The following is a 13,444-nucleotide window of genomic DNA, read 5'->3' as shown; positions in this document are numbered from 1 at the left end:
GGGTGTAGCAAAACATGCATAGCTTCCTCTAAAATCAGTGAAATTTAAACAAGTTGTATTTGGCTGGGGCATGACCTGAGATTTCCCACATATCCGCATAGGGACTTCTAGGGCAAAATGCTGATTCCTTCTTGCCCCGGTATTACTAAATAATGAACATTTTGGCTCTTAAGCTGGTAGGCCTGTTCCATGTGTCCCTCTCTGATTAGTACTAATGTTCTAATGAAAGAAAGATGCAAAGATTACAGACTCAGTCCCATGTACCAATAATAATATTTAGCACTGTACAAACATCAACTAACAAACCCTCACAACACCCCCTGTGAGGTAGGGAGGCATTATTATCTCCACTGTACAGATGGAGAAACTGAGGCACGGGAAAGGTACATGACTTGCCCACAGGTGCATATCAATATGGCGATACATCCATAATTCAGTGCTCCTGTTTCCACTGTCTGAACTGAAATCAGTTACAAAGTCATGCTGCCCAACTACATACTAGGGCCCAGACATGCCTTCTAAAAATATATAAGGGATTGCTGTCTGTCACGCAATGTGTATTTGCTATTAATCATTCCATAAATTTTATTCCCGAAATAATACTGTCTTTTCATATCGTCTTTTAGCTTCCATCATGTCCCCTACAGCCCTTCCCAATTTTTGGAGCTCATTGCTTAAAGTACATTGTGCTTCCCCTGTGCTTTAAACAGAATGTATTGCAAATGAGTCTCATTCATTGGCATAGGCTATTTAGCAGGTGGTGTCTTTCTGGACCATGAAAATCTACAAGTGGAAGGAAGTTCCCAAAGTGAGTTGTGGGAGTTCGTGTCTCTTCTGCGGATGCTGAAAGCATTCTTCCTTGGCTGCTTCCATGGCATTTGAAAGAGTGAGCCTCCTGATGGTTGGCTGGTATGGCTGGTAAAACAGGCAGCGACTGGTAAGCAAGTGCAAGGCCAAGTCAACACCCTTCCATTGCTTGCCTCAGGCTTTTGGCCAAAGCTGCAGGACACGGCTGACTCTGGCAGCAATTATGCTAGGAGAGCTGGAATGTTATCCTTGTGCCAGCAAGTAGATGTGGTCAAATCCACAGGTCAAGTCTTTTCTGAAAACAAACAGTTCACTTGAGTCCAGATCAAAAGTAAAGAAGGAAGCGGGCAGGAAGTCAACTAAGGTGGAGTCAATAAAGTGGAAGTGCTACCCAATGAGGGAGGAAGTGTCTACTCATGCCCACCGAACTGGGTTTCTTCTCACAACGCTTCTTTTTCCCTCTGGGAACATCTGCTAAGCTTCATTTCTGTCAGCTGAATGTACCGTACAACGTTGGTATCTGCAGAGGAAGATAATTAAAATGTATCTATTTAGCACAGCTTCCTCCTTGAAATTGGCAAGCAATCACCATGAAAATGTTAAAAAGAAAGAGGGCTATGACCTGAGATTTGGAGATGTGTGTGTGGGTGTGGGAGGAATTATGCAGAACCATCAACCTTGGGAGTGTGGTGGACCTTTTGTTTGTATGCAAAGCTCCTTCCAACCGACCTCCCAGGAGCCATGCTCATGGAATACATATCCTGGGAATGAGATGTCCCCCCACAATAGCCTAGTTTGCCAAAGTGTGCCCACTTGCTGCCTCTTTCAATTCAGAGAGCTGTGTGTTTGGCACCCACTTACTCTGGAATATACACAGGCATCCACAACAAGAAAAGAGTAGCTGTGCAAATAATGGCTGGCATTATTAAATAACAGTAGAAAATTGGGGGCAGGGAAAGAGAATAGTTGGTAGCTCAGCTCATGCAACAGAGTCAGTTATCCATCCCACAGTCTCTCTCTTTTGCTAGGCCTGGACATGGGGCTGTTGCCGTCGGGTGACTGTGGAATAAATAGAATCCACGGAGGTCAATGTGAGCTCTCCTCAGGCCTCAGAGATGGCAGTTTCCAGGAAAGGTTTTGTCTTTGTCTGGAACTTCAACTGACAATCTGTTTCAGTGCTGCTCTCTTTTGCTGCATCCACTGGTGGCAAGAACTTTTGTTCAAATCTCTGCTTTTAAAAGAAAATCCTAAAATACTGATGCAAACTTCCGTGATTTGTTGGGGCATAACTGGGAGCTTCTTGAATCACTCTCTAGCTACTTTAGTAACATACAAATATCACTGCTTCACCACAGTTTGACTCCCCCCCCCAAAAAAAAACCAGTGCATATATTTATGTGAGCTGGTGCATTATCCTCAGATTATAGTTCTTTTTTAAAAATGGTAAAATATCCATCACAAGAGTCTACTTACTGTAGCAATAATTAAGGAACACTTTTGTTGTTGGGCATGTGGCAGTTTTCTGTAGCCATTCAACACTCCCAAATTTCTGTAGCCTTTCAACTCTCTCCCTATATATTTGTTTTGTCTAATAAGACCTCGATGGGAGCTAGTGAGAATGGAAGCCCTTCTGATAAGCATAACCTCATCCTTTCATCTGCATATCTTCACCTTGGTTCTGCTAGGCTTCAAACTGCAGTACTGGAGTGAAGACTCTGCTCACGACCTTGAGTTTGGTCCTGGGCTCAGGTAGCTGGCTTGAGGGTGACTCAACTTTCCATCCTTCTGAGGTTGGCAAACAGCATACCTAGCTCACTGGGGGTGGAGGCAATGTGTAGCCTCCATAACTGAATTGTAAACTACCCATAGGGAGCTTCAGGCCCTAGAGGGTGGTACATAAGCAGCACACTTTGCTTTGCTTTTTGAAGCAATGAAGCTTTTTGAAGCAATGTGACAGGTGCCTATACTAAAATGGAAGAGCCAAGATTTATTCTTTATGGTTGCTCACCATAATACAAGAATACTTCTGAACACCAAAGCACCTTGGCTCCTACAATCTACAGTGCAGTTGAAAAAATGCAACAAAAGCTAGTTTCTTTGCCACTGAAACTCTGGGGATTATAAGGGGTGAGATGACCTTTTTTCATCTCAAGTTTCAAATGTTCTATTATTTGTAGATGGTTCTGATAGTTACTTTCTCCTATGCTGTCAAGGCAACTGAGCAATGCTCTTTGATGTAGATGTCACAGCATCCTTGCAAAGTTCCTGCTGCCCTGTGTCCTGTAACATGAGATACAATGTGTGAGGGGCAGTTTTGATTACTGAAACCAAGTACAGTATGAATGGATCCGTTCGCTCAGATCTATGAAAACTGAGATTCTTGCACCTAACCTTGGGGCATTTCATGAGACACTGTAATCTGATTCTTCAAATGCAACCAAGGTGAGCCTATGCCGTTTTAGTTGAAGTGGCAACATGGTGCAGTTCAGGCAGTGAATCTAGAAGAATCCAGATCAAAGGTGGGGAACATTTGCACATGTTCCCCAAGAGAGCTTTTATGCCTCCTCTCACTTGTTTCCCAACTATACTGCTAAATCTTATCAACAAACTTTAAAGAGCCTTTTGAAATCAACAGATGACACTTTTTTTTTTTTTGCACTTATATACCGCCCCATAGCGCTACAAGCACTCTCTGGGCGGTTTACAATTTAATTATACAGGCTACACATTGCCCCCCCACCCAGCAAGCTGGGTACTCATTTTACCGACCTCGGAAGGATAGAAGGCTGAGTCAACCTTGAGCCGGCTACCTGGGATTTGAACCCCAGGTTGTGAGCACAGTTTTAGCTGCAGTACAGCGTTTTAACCACTGCGCCACGAGGCTCATTCATTGTTTTAATTTAAGCACTTGTTTTGTGCTTTGCAACTGAAATTCAAGCACACGTTTTCTTGTTTTTAAAGGGTTTTTATGAGTATAAATTACACTTATTTATTTATTTATTTATTTATTTATTTATTTATTTATTTATTTATTTATTTATTTATTTATTTATTTATTTATTTATTTATTTAACTTATATGCCGGCCACACTACCCGAAGGTCTCTGGGCGGCTTGTGTGTGTGTTTAGTCGTTTAGTCGTGTCCGACTCTTCGTGACCCCATGGACCAGAGCACGCCAGGCCCTCCTGTCTTCTACTGCCTCCCGGAGTTGTGTCAGGTTCATGTTGGTTGCTTCGCAGACACTGTCCAGCCATCTCATCCTCGGTCGTCCCCTTCTCCTCTTGCCATCACACTTTCCCAACATCAAGGTCTTTTCCAGGGAGTCTTTTCTTCTCATTAGATGGCCAAAGTACTGGAGCCTCAGCTTCAGGATCTGTCCTTCCAGTGAGCACTCAGGGTTGATTTCCTTTAGAACTGATAGGTTTGTTCTCCTTGCAGTCCAGGGGATTCTCAAGAGCCTCCTCCAGCACCACAATTCAAAGGCATCAATTCTTCGGCGGTCTGCTTTCTTTATGGTCCAGCTCTCACTTCCATACATCACGACAGGAAAAACCATAGCTTTGACTATTCGGACTTTTGTTGGCAAGGTGATGTCTCTGCTTTTCAAGATGCTGTCCAGATTTGTCATCGCTTTCCTCCCAAGAAGAAGGCGCCTTTTAATTTCAGGGCTGCTGTCTCCATCTGCAGTGATCATGGAGCCCAGGAAGATAAAATTTGACACTGCCTCCATATCTTCCCCTTCTATTTCCCAGGAGGTGATGGGACCTGTGGCCATGATCTTAGTTTTTTTGATGTTGAGTTTCAGACCGTTTTTTGCACTCTCCTCTTTCACTCTCATTACAAGGTTCTTTAATTCCTCCTCACTTTCTGCCATCAGAGTGGTATCATCTGCATATCGGAGGTTGTTGATATTTCTTCCGGCAATCTTAATTCCGGCTTGGGTTTCTTCCAGTCCAGCCTTCCGCATGATGTATTCTGCATATAAGTTAAATAAGCTGGGGGACAATATACAGCCTTGCCGTACTCCTTTCCCAATTTTGAACCACTCAGTTGTTCCATGACCAGTTCTAACTGTTGCTTCCTGTCCCACATATAGGTTTCTCAGGAGACAGATAAAGTGGTCAGGCACTCCCATTTCTTTAAGAACTTGCCATAGTTTGCTGTGGTCCACACAGTCAAAGGCTTTCGCATAGTCAATGAAGCAGAAGTAGATATTTTTCTGGAACTCTCTGGCTTTCTCCATAATCCAGCGCAAGTTAGCAATTTGGTCTCGAGTTCCTCTGCCTCTTCGGAATCCAGCTTGTACTTCTGGGAGTTCTCGGTCCACATACTGCTGAAGCCTACCTTGTAGGATTTTGAACATAACCTTGCTAGCGTGCGAAATGAGTGCAATTGTACGGTAGTTGGAGCATTCTTTGGCACTGCCTTTCTTTGGGATTGGGATGTAGACTGATCTTTTCCAATCCTCTGGCCACTGTTGAGTTTTCCAAACTTGCTGGCATATTGAATGTAGCACCTTAACAGCATCATCTTTCAAGATTTTAAATAGTTCAACTGGAATGCCATCACCTCCACTGGCCTTGTTGTTAGCCAGGCTTTCTAAGGCCCACTTGACTTCGCTCTCCAGGATGTCTGGCTCAAGGTCAGCAACTACATTGTCTGGGTTGTCTGGGATATCCACATCTTTCTGATATAATTCCTCTGTGTATTCTTGCCACCTCTTCTTGACGTCTTCTGCTTCTGTTAGGTCCCTCCCATTTTTGTCTTTTATCATGTTCATCTTTGCGCAAAACGTTCCTCTAATATGTCCAATTTTCCTGAACAGATCTCTGGTCTTTCCTTTTCTGTTATCTTCCTCTATTTCTTTGCATTGTTCATTTAAGAAGGCCCTCTTGTCTCTCCTTGCTATTCTTTGGAAGTCTGAATTCAAGTTTCTGTAACTTTCCCTATCTCCCTTGCATTTTGCTTCCCTTCTCCTCTCTGCTATTTCTAAGGCCTCGTTGGACAGCCACTTTGCTTTCTTGCATTTCCTTTTCTTTGGGATGGTTTTCGTTGCTGCCTCCTGGACAATGTTACGAGCCTCTATCCAAAGTTCTTCAGGCACTCTGTCCACCAAATCTAGTTCCTTAAATCTGTTCTTTACTTCCACTGTGTATTCATAAGGGATTTGGTTTAGATTATACCTGAGTGGCCCAGTGGTTTTTCCTAATCTCTTCAGTCTAAGCTTGAATTTTGCTATGAGAAGCTGATGATCAGAACCGCAGTCAGCTCCAGGTCTTGTTTTTGCTGACTGTATAGAGCTTCTCCATCTTTGGCTGCAGAGAATATAATCAATCTGATTTCGATATTGCCCATCTGGTGATTTCCATGTATAGAGTCGCCTCTTGTGTTGTTGGAAAAGAGTGTTTGTGATGACCAGCTTATTCTCTTGACAAAACTCTATTAGCCTTTGTCCTGCTTCGTTCTGAACTCCAAGGCCAAACTTCCCTGTTGTTCCTTTTATCTCTTGGCTCCCTACTTTAGCATTCCAGTCCCCTAGAATGAGAAGAACATCTTTCTTTGGTGTCAGTTCTAGAAGGTGTTGTAAATCTTCATAGAATTGTTCAATTTCAGTCTCCTCAGCAATGCTGGTTGGTGCATAAACTTGGATTATTGTGATGTTGAATGGTCTGCCTTGGATTCGTATTGACATCATTCTATCATTTTTGAGATTGTATCCCATTACAGCTTTTCCCACTCTTTTGTTGACTATGAGGGCTACTCCATTCCTTCTACGGGATTCTTGTCCACAATAGTAGATATGATAATCATCTGAGCTGAATTCGCCCATTCCTGTCCATTTTAGTTCACTGATGCCCAGGATGTCGATGTTTATTCTTGCCATCTCCTGTTTGACCACCTCCAGCTTCCCAATGTTCATAGATCTTACATTCCAGGTTCCTATGCAGTATTTTTCTTTGCAGCATTGGATTTTCCTTTCACTTCCAGGCACGTCCACAGCTGAGCGTCCTTTCGGCTTTGGCCCAACCACTTCATTAGCTCTGGAGCTACTCGTACTTGTCCTCCGCTCTTCCTCAGTAGCATGTTGGACGCCTTCCGACCTGAGGGGCCCATCTTCCAGCGTCATATCTTTTAGCCTTTTGTTTCTGATCATGGGGCGTTCTTGGCAAAGATACTGGAGTGGCTTGCCATTTCCTACTCCAGGTGGATTGCGTTTAGTCAGAACTCTCCACTATGTCCTGTCCGTCCTGGGTGTCCCTGCACGGCATAGCCCATAGTTTCTCTGAGTTACTCAAGCCCCTTCGCCACGACAAGGCAGCAATCCATGAAGAAGTCTGGGCGGCTTACAGCATTTAAAATACAATAAAAAGGCAAAATAAAAGGGCAAAATAATTAAAACGCAATTAAAATATATATTCTAAAAATTGCCATCAGACCTACAGCTGATATTATTTCAGTTAAAAGCCATTTGGAACAGGAAGGTTTTGACCTGGCGCCGAAATGTCATCAGCGTCGGCGCCAGATGAATCTCAGTCGGGAGGGCATTCCATAGTCTGGGAGCAGCTGCCGAAAAGGCCCTTTCTCTACAAGCCCGCCCTCTTATCTCCTTAAGGGATGGCTCTTTCAAAAGGGCCCCCTGGTTAGATCTTAACTGCTGGGTAGGTTCATATGGAAGGAGGCGGTCCTTCAGGTATCCAGGGCCCAAGCCGTTTACGGCTTTATATGTCAAAACAAGCACTGTGAATTGGGCCCGGGCAGCAACTGGTAACCAATGTAAATTAAACAGAATCGGCTTGATGTGATCTCTAGCAGCTCTACCACTCACCAGCCGCGCAGCTCGATTATGGACCAGTTGCAGTTGCCGGACCGTCTTCAAAGGCAGCTCCACGTAGAGCGCATTGCAATAATCTATACGAGATGTTACCAGTGCGGGTGTAACTGTCATGAGACTCCGCTCGTCCAGGTAGGGCCGCAGCTGGTATAATTTCCGCAGCTGAAGGAAGGCGCCTCTGGCCACCGAGTCCACCTGGGCTTCCAAAGTTAGACTGGGGTCCAGGAGCACCCCCAGGCTGCGGACCCTGTCCCTTAGGGGGAGTGTAACCCCATTCAGGGCAGGGAAATGGCCCTCCAACCTGTCCAGTGAAGCACCCACTAACAGTACTTCTGTCTTGTCTGGATTGAGTTTCAATTTATTAACCCTCATCCAGTCCATTATCAGGTCCAGACATGAGTTCAGCACAGAAACCGCCTCACCTGGATTGGTGGAAAACGAGAGGTAGAGCTGAGTATCGTCAGCATATTGCTGACTCCTCAGCCCAAACCTCCTGATGACCTCTCCCAGTGGTTTCATGTAGATATTAAACAGCATGGGGGACAGTATTGAGCCCTGAGGAACCCCATGACATAAACGCCATGGGGCAGAGCAACTGTTCCCCTGCACCACCCTCTGGACACGGTCAGCCAGGAAGGAGCGGAACCACCGTAAAGCAGTGCCCCCAACTCCCAACCCAGCCAGCCTATCCAGAAGAACACCATGGTCGATGGTGTCGAAAGCCACTGAGAGGTCCAGGAGTATCAACAGGGTCACACTCCCCCTGTCTCTCTCCCGGCAAAGGTCATCATACAGGGCAACCAAGGCAGTCTCTGTACCAAAACCAGGCCTGAAACCCGATTGAAATGGATCCAGAAAATCCGTTTCATCCAGCAGCACCTGGAGTTGCCCAGCCACAACCCGCTCCAACACTTTGCCCAAATAAGGGAGATTCGCTACTGGTTGGTAGTTAACCACCAGCCTTGGGTCCAGGCTAGGCTTTTTAAGGAGTGGCTGAATTACCACCTCTTTCAAGGTGGTAGGGATCACTCCCTCTCTCAAAGGGGCGTTCACGGCCTCCTGGACCCAGGTGTGGACCCCCCTGGCAGATCTTTCAATTAGCCAGGATGGGCAAGGGTCGAGCGGAGTTGTGGTAGAACGGACAGATCCAAGCACCCTGTCCACATCCTCAGGTCTCAACAATTGAAACTCATCCATTAATACCTGACCAAAGCACGGTGCGCTGGATACATCCTCTGACTCTGCAGTAACTGTGGAGTCCAACCCACTGCGAATCTGAGCGATTTTTTCCTCAAAATGGATGGCAAACTCATCACAACGAGCTGATGAGCAGTCCGGGACCTCCACTGGATTTCCCAGTTGAAGAAGATCCCGGACCACCCGAAAGAGCTCTGCTGGACAACATTCTGAGGAAACGATACGGCTGGAAAAATATTGCTGTTTTGCCAGCCGTACTGCCACGAAATAGGCCTGATAATGGGCTCTAAGTCGTGCTCGATTGGACTCCCAGCGGGATTTCCTCCACCTGCGCTCCAGCCGTCTCCCCTCTCGCTTCATTGCCCACAGTTCAGAAGTATATCAGGAAGCTGTCTGGGCTCTGCGTGCAGGGAGAGGGTGCTTAGGCGCAATCGTGTCAACTGCCGGGTCATCTCCCTATTCCATAAGGAGACCTGAGCTTCGACAGGAGCTCCGACCATATCAGATGGATAACCCCCAGAGCATTCAGGAATCCATCTGGATCCATTAGTCTCCAAGGGCGGATCATCTTAATAGATCCACCACCCTTGCAGAGGGGAGAAGAAGCTAATAGACTAAACTTGACTAGGAAGTGGTCTGACCATGACAATGGGGTCACAACCAGCCCCTCCACATCCACTTGGCAGCTCTCTCTCTCTCTCTCTCTCTCTCTCTGTGTGTGTGTGTGTGTGTGTGTGTGAGAGAGAGAGAGAGAGAGAGAGAGAGAGAGAGAGAGAGAGAGCCTGCAGTGGCATTCTAATGGAAGCACTGGTGTTTAAAACACCTGGTGCAGTTGTCCACCTGTGTTGTACGGGATCCTGGGATGCACCTCTACAGTTGCACACGTCTAGTTTAGCAGAACCCTGAAGCATTTTAGTAAATGGTGCAGCAAGGAGAACAAACTGGATAGTATAATATATTCTCTGAGGAATTTGCAGTTCTCTGTATGCTTTCAGAGGCTCTACTGTCAGTTTCACTGAATCAGTGCTGGCACAAGCCACCCTACTGCTTGAGACGGAAAAAGAACTGCCCTCCATAGCACATGGCAACACTCACGGGGAAGGAGGATGAGCACAGTGGCAATGGCACCTTTTTCCTCTGAATTGCTGCCAGCCCACTTGTAAAATGTGGTCATTTCACAGCCAGTGATGTCAATAATGCCCACCACCAAAGACCCTTAAGGTGGGGGAGGGGAACAAAAAAAGCATATTGCCTGTGCTGTTCTTTCTTTCTTTCTTTCTTTCTTTCTTTCTTTCTTTCTTTCTTTCTTTCTTTCTTTCTTTCTTTCTTTGCTACCTCCCCAAGAATGCCTTGGTCCCAAGGAGCCTCAAGGCTGGCCCATATTCACATAGCCTGCTGAGAAATTGCCATGCTGTAGAGGTGCGCCAGCAGTGACTCTGAGGAAGAGTCTGTCACCAGAAGTCAGGTCCAGCAGCAAGAGACCTCAACCACCTGTGACAACCATCTCACCCAAATAAATGACAGATCCAGCTTAGCCCAGCTCTTTCTTGAATATACTGTTCCTGCAACTATGTCTTTTCATGTCCATTTGAAGTGTGGCAATATTGGGTTATTTATCTTTTCCCTAGTGACACTTAGAAAGTGGGTGGTGTTATCCAGGTTGGAGAGAACTTGTCTGAAGACACCTGGTGCAATTCTGGCAACCATATGAATCTAACAGTTACAATCTGCAACCTTTGCCAGGTTCCTCCACCATCGAAAGTTTGGCAGATAGCCATGGGAGAAAGCCAATGTTATGGGCCTGAGTTTCAGCACTCGCTCCATAGGGACATTCACTTGGCAACATTATTATTTTTCAGACATAAGGTCTTCCTCCTTTATTGACTGCTGCTTTTATTTGGTGCTTTAAAAAATCTCAACATTACTATGGAACTGCCTTTTATGTTTTGTTTTTATAGTCTTATGGTAAGCTAACATGTTGGTTCTAGCTATAAAAAGGTACTGCAGACTTCTTACACCTAATTTTTTTAAAAAGTAAAAGTACTGTGAGTTCCTTGAAGGAAAAGCAAGGAATGTATAGTAAATAAACAACAGATCTTTATTAAAAGACATTCATAGAGTGACATATTATCATGAAGGAAGCTGTATCTAGACTCTTCCAGATGAACTATGGATAACCAAGATTATGCTGACTAGGATCTAATGGTTGTTGTGGGTTTTTCGGGCTCTTTGGCCGTGTTCTGGTTTTTCATCCTAACGTTTCACCAGTCTCTGTGGCCAGCATCTTCAGAGGACAGGAATGGCACTCTGTGCTCTGGTTCAGTTTGTTTGGGAACTGAGTACAGTACTGTATTTATAGCTGCAGGATCAGCTTTTGTCCTTTTCAGGAGATGGGTGATCACCCATCTTCTGAAAAGGACAAAAGCTGATCCCACAGCTATAAATACTCAACTCCCAAACCAACTGCACCAGAGCACAGAGTGCCACACCTGTCCTCTGAAGATGCCGGCCACAGAGACTGGCGAAACGTTAGGAAGAACAACCTTCAGAACACAGCCAAAGAGCCCGAAAAACCCACAACAACCATTAGATCCCACCGTGAAAGCCTTTGCGAATACACTGACTAGGATCACTGAAATTTGGTTCAGTAATTAGTACCTCAGTTAACACCCCACATCCTTACTACATCCTTATTACTACAAACTGAAAATATCCAATAACCACAACAAACAATGTGTTGTTATGTGCCGTAAAATTGCTTCTGGCCTATGGCAATCTTATGAATTAATGACCTCTGGGGGTGCTCAAGTGTTGCAAATGGAAGATGGTGGCTTCCTTTCCTGAGTCAATTCAGTTCACGCTCAGTGCTTCTCTTCTTACTGCCTTCCACTTTAATTAAAATTACTGTGCTTCCCATTAAGTCTCATTTTCTTGTAGTAGTCCAAAGCATGATGGCCTCAATTTATTCATTTTAGTTTCTAGAGAGAGTTCAGGCTTCATTTGATGTAGAACCCATTCAGGTCTTTCTGCATGCCCACAGTATCCATAAGACTCCATTCTAACATCACACTTTGACCAATTATAGCCTTATCTGTTTTCTTCACTGCCTAGCATTCATATCTGTACACAGCCCTCAGGAACACAATAATATGAACGAGCTTGGCCTTCTATGTAAGTGTAGTTTTAGTTCTTTCCTAAGTGCTCTTCTGAATCTCAGACGTCTGATTTCTTGGCTACAATCTCCTTTTGGATTAATGACCGAACTATTAACAGCAGGGTGAAATGGATACAGACTGAAACTCTAATGACCTGGGTTCAAATCCCTGCTCAGCCATGGAAATGCACTGGGGGTGTGGAATTGGTAAAAACTCTCTTTGAGCATCTCACATAACTGAACAACCCTACTACAATCACTGTCCTCTTGACTTCTAGGATATTGTGGGAAAGGCTGCTTGTTTATTCCTTTTTGTTGTCCCAGTTAATTGCAACAATTTCTTTTCTTTTTGACTACAAGCATAATACTTTTGTATTAATATTTCTGCTTTCATTCCATAGTACCTGTGGCTTATGTTCAATTCAGTATAATAATACAAATAGATTCTCAACAAACAGGTTATTTAAATTATATTTTGGCACTATGAATGTTTTAGAGTTCTTATTCAGCTTTAGTCTTTTTTTAAATATATATTTATAATTCATAGTTTGTACTACACAGTAGTCTGCTCCTGATCCTGTTTTTTTCAGACAGCATAGAGTTTTTCTGCCTCTTACTTCCATTTATACACTCTTATTTAATTTCTGTATCAACCATCTCACAATGTTCATATTTACAGTTGTCTGTTCAGTTGCCTGAAGCATATATTTGCAATTTAAAAACTGTTAAATCCACAGAATTCTGTAAGTCACTGTCCTGCTTAATTTCTGATTTCTAAGATAAATTCCCCAATAATGTTTGATTCTGCTTTATTTCCTACTTGTGTATTCTAGTCAAGCACTTTTATCAGCACAGCCTGTTTGACTGTGTGACTGATTTCCTTTAATTTCTTCTTTAACAACTGTAGTTGGAGCATAGATTTACTTGAATAATAGCTATGTCAATAGGCTTTCCACGAAACCTTTACTGATATTATTCAGTCAGAATTTGCATTACTGTATAGTCCTTAAACGACAGTCCATATAATTTCTTGACATTTCCAGAGTACCACACTTTAAATGATCTGATTGAAAACACCCCATTACAAAGTAGCTACTTCAGCTCGCTCACACCAAATATTGCAATGTTTACATGTCCCATACTTTGTTGTGTGATACCAAGGTTACCTTGCTTCATATCTCTCACATTCCATCTTCCAATGATATGTGCCTTGCAGCATCAGAGTCTTCTTTTGTATTTGTGCACATAAGCAACTAGATGTCTCTTCAGCTGTAGTCCATTTGTTTCATTAGTTATTCATATTTACCCTTTGTTCTTCCCCAGTAACTTATTGCTTTCACACCTGAAAATCTCATCTTCCAACACTATTCCTTGTTCATTATGGATTACATCTTCATAGAGCTTTTAAGTTATAAAATATTCAGAAGTGATTAATAATGTCTTCTTATGTGTC

At 43.9% G+C, this 13,444-nt stretch overlaps 1 protein-coding gene across 1 annotated transcript in view; it reads right to left on the bottom strand.

Moving 5' to 3' along the window:
* Positions 1 to 254: 254 nt before the first annotated feature.
* Positions 255 to 13,444, bottom strand: part of TTC9 (tetratricopeptide repeat domain 9) — a 60,328-nt gene continuing 47,138 nt past the window's right edge. The window contains exon 3 of the mRNA XM_072986173.2: positions 255 to 1,327. Coding sequence (XP_072842274.2) covers positions 1,248 to 1,327 — 80 coding nt within the window. The 3' untranslated portion in view covers positions 255 to 1,247. The remainder of the gene's footprint in view (positions 1,328 to 13,444) is intronic.

Source organism: Pogona vitticeps, chromosome 1 (assembly GCF_051106095.1).
Source record: "Pogona vitticeps strain Pit_001003342236 chromosome 1, PviZW2.1, whole genome shotgun sequence".
NCBI classification, from domain to species: Eukaryota; Metazoa; Chordata; class Lepidosauria; order Squamata; family Agamidae; genus Pogona; species Pogona vitticeps.
This window is presented reverse-complemented; position numbering and strand designations above follow the sequence as displayed.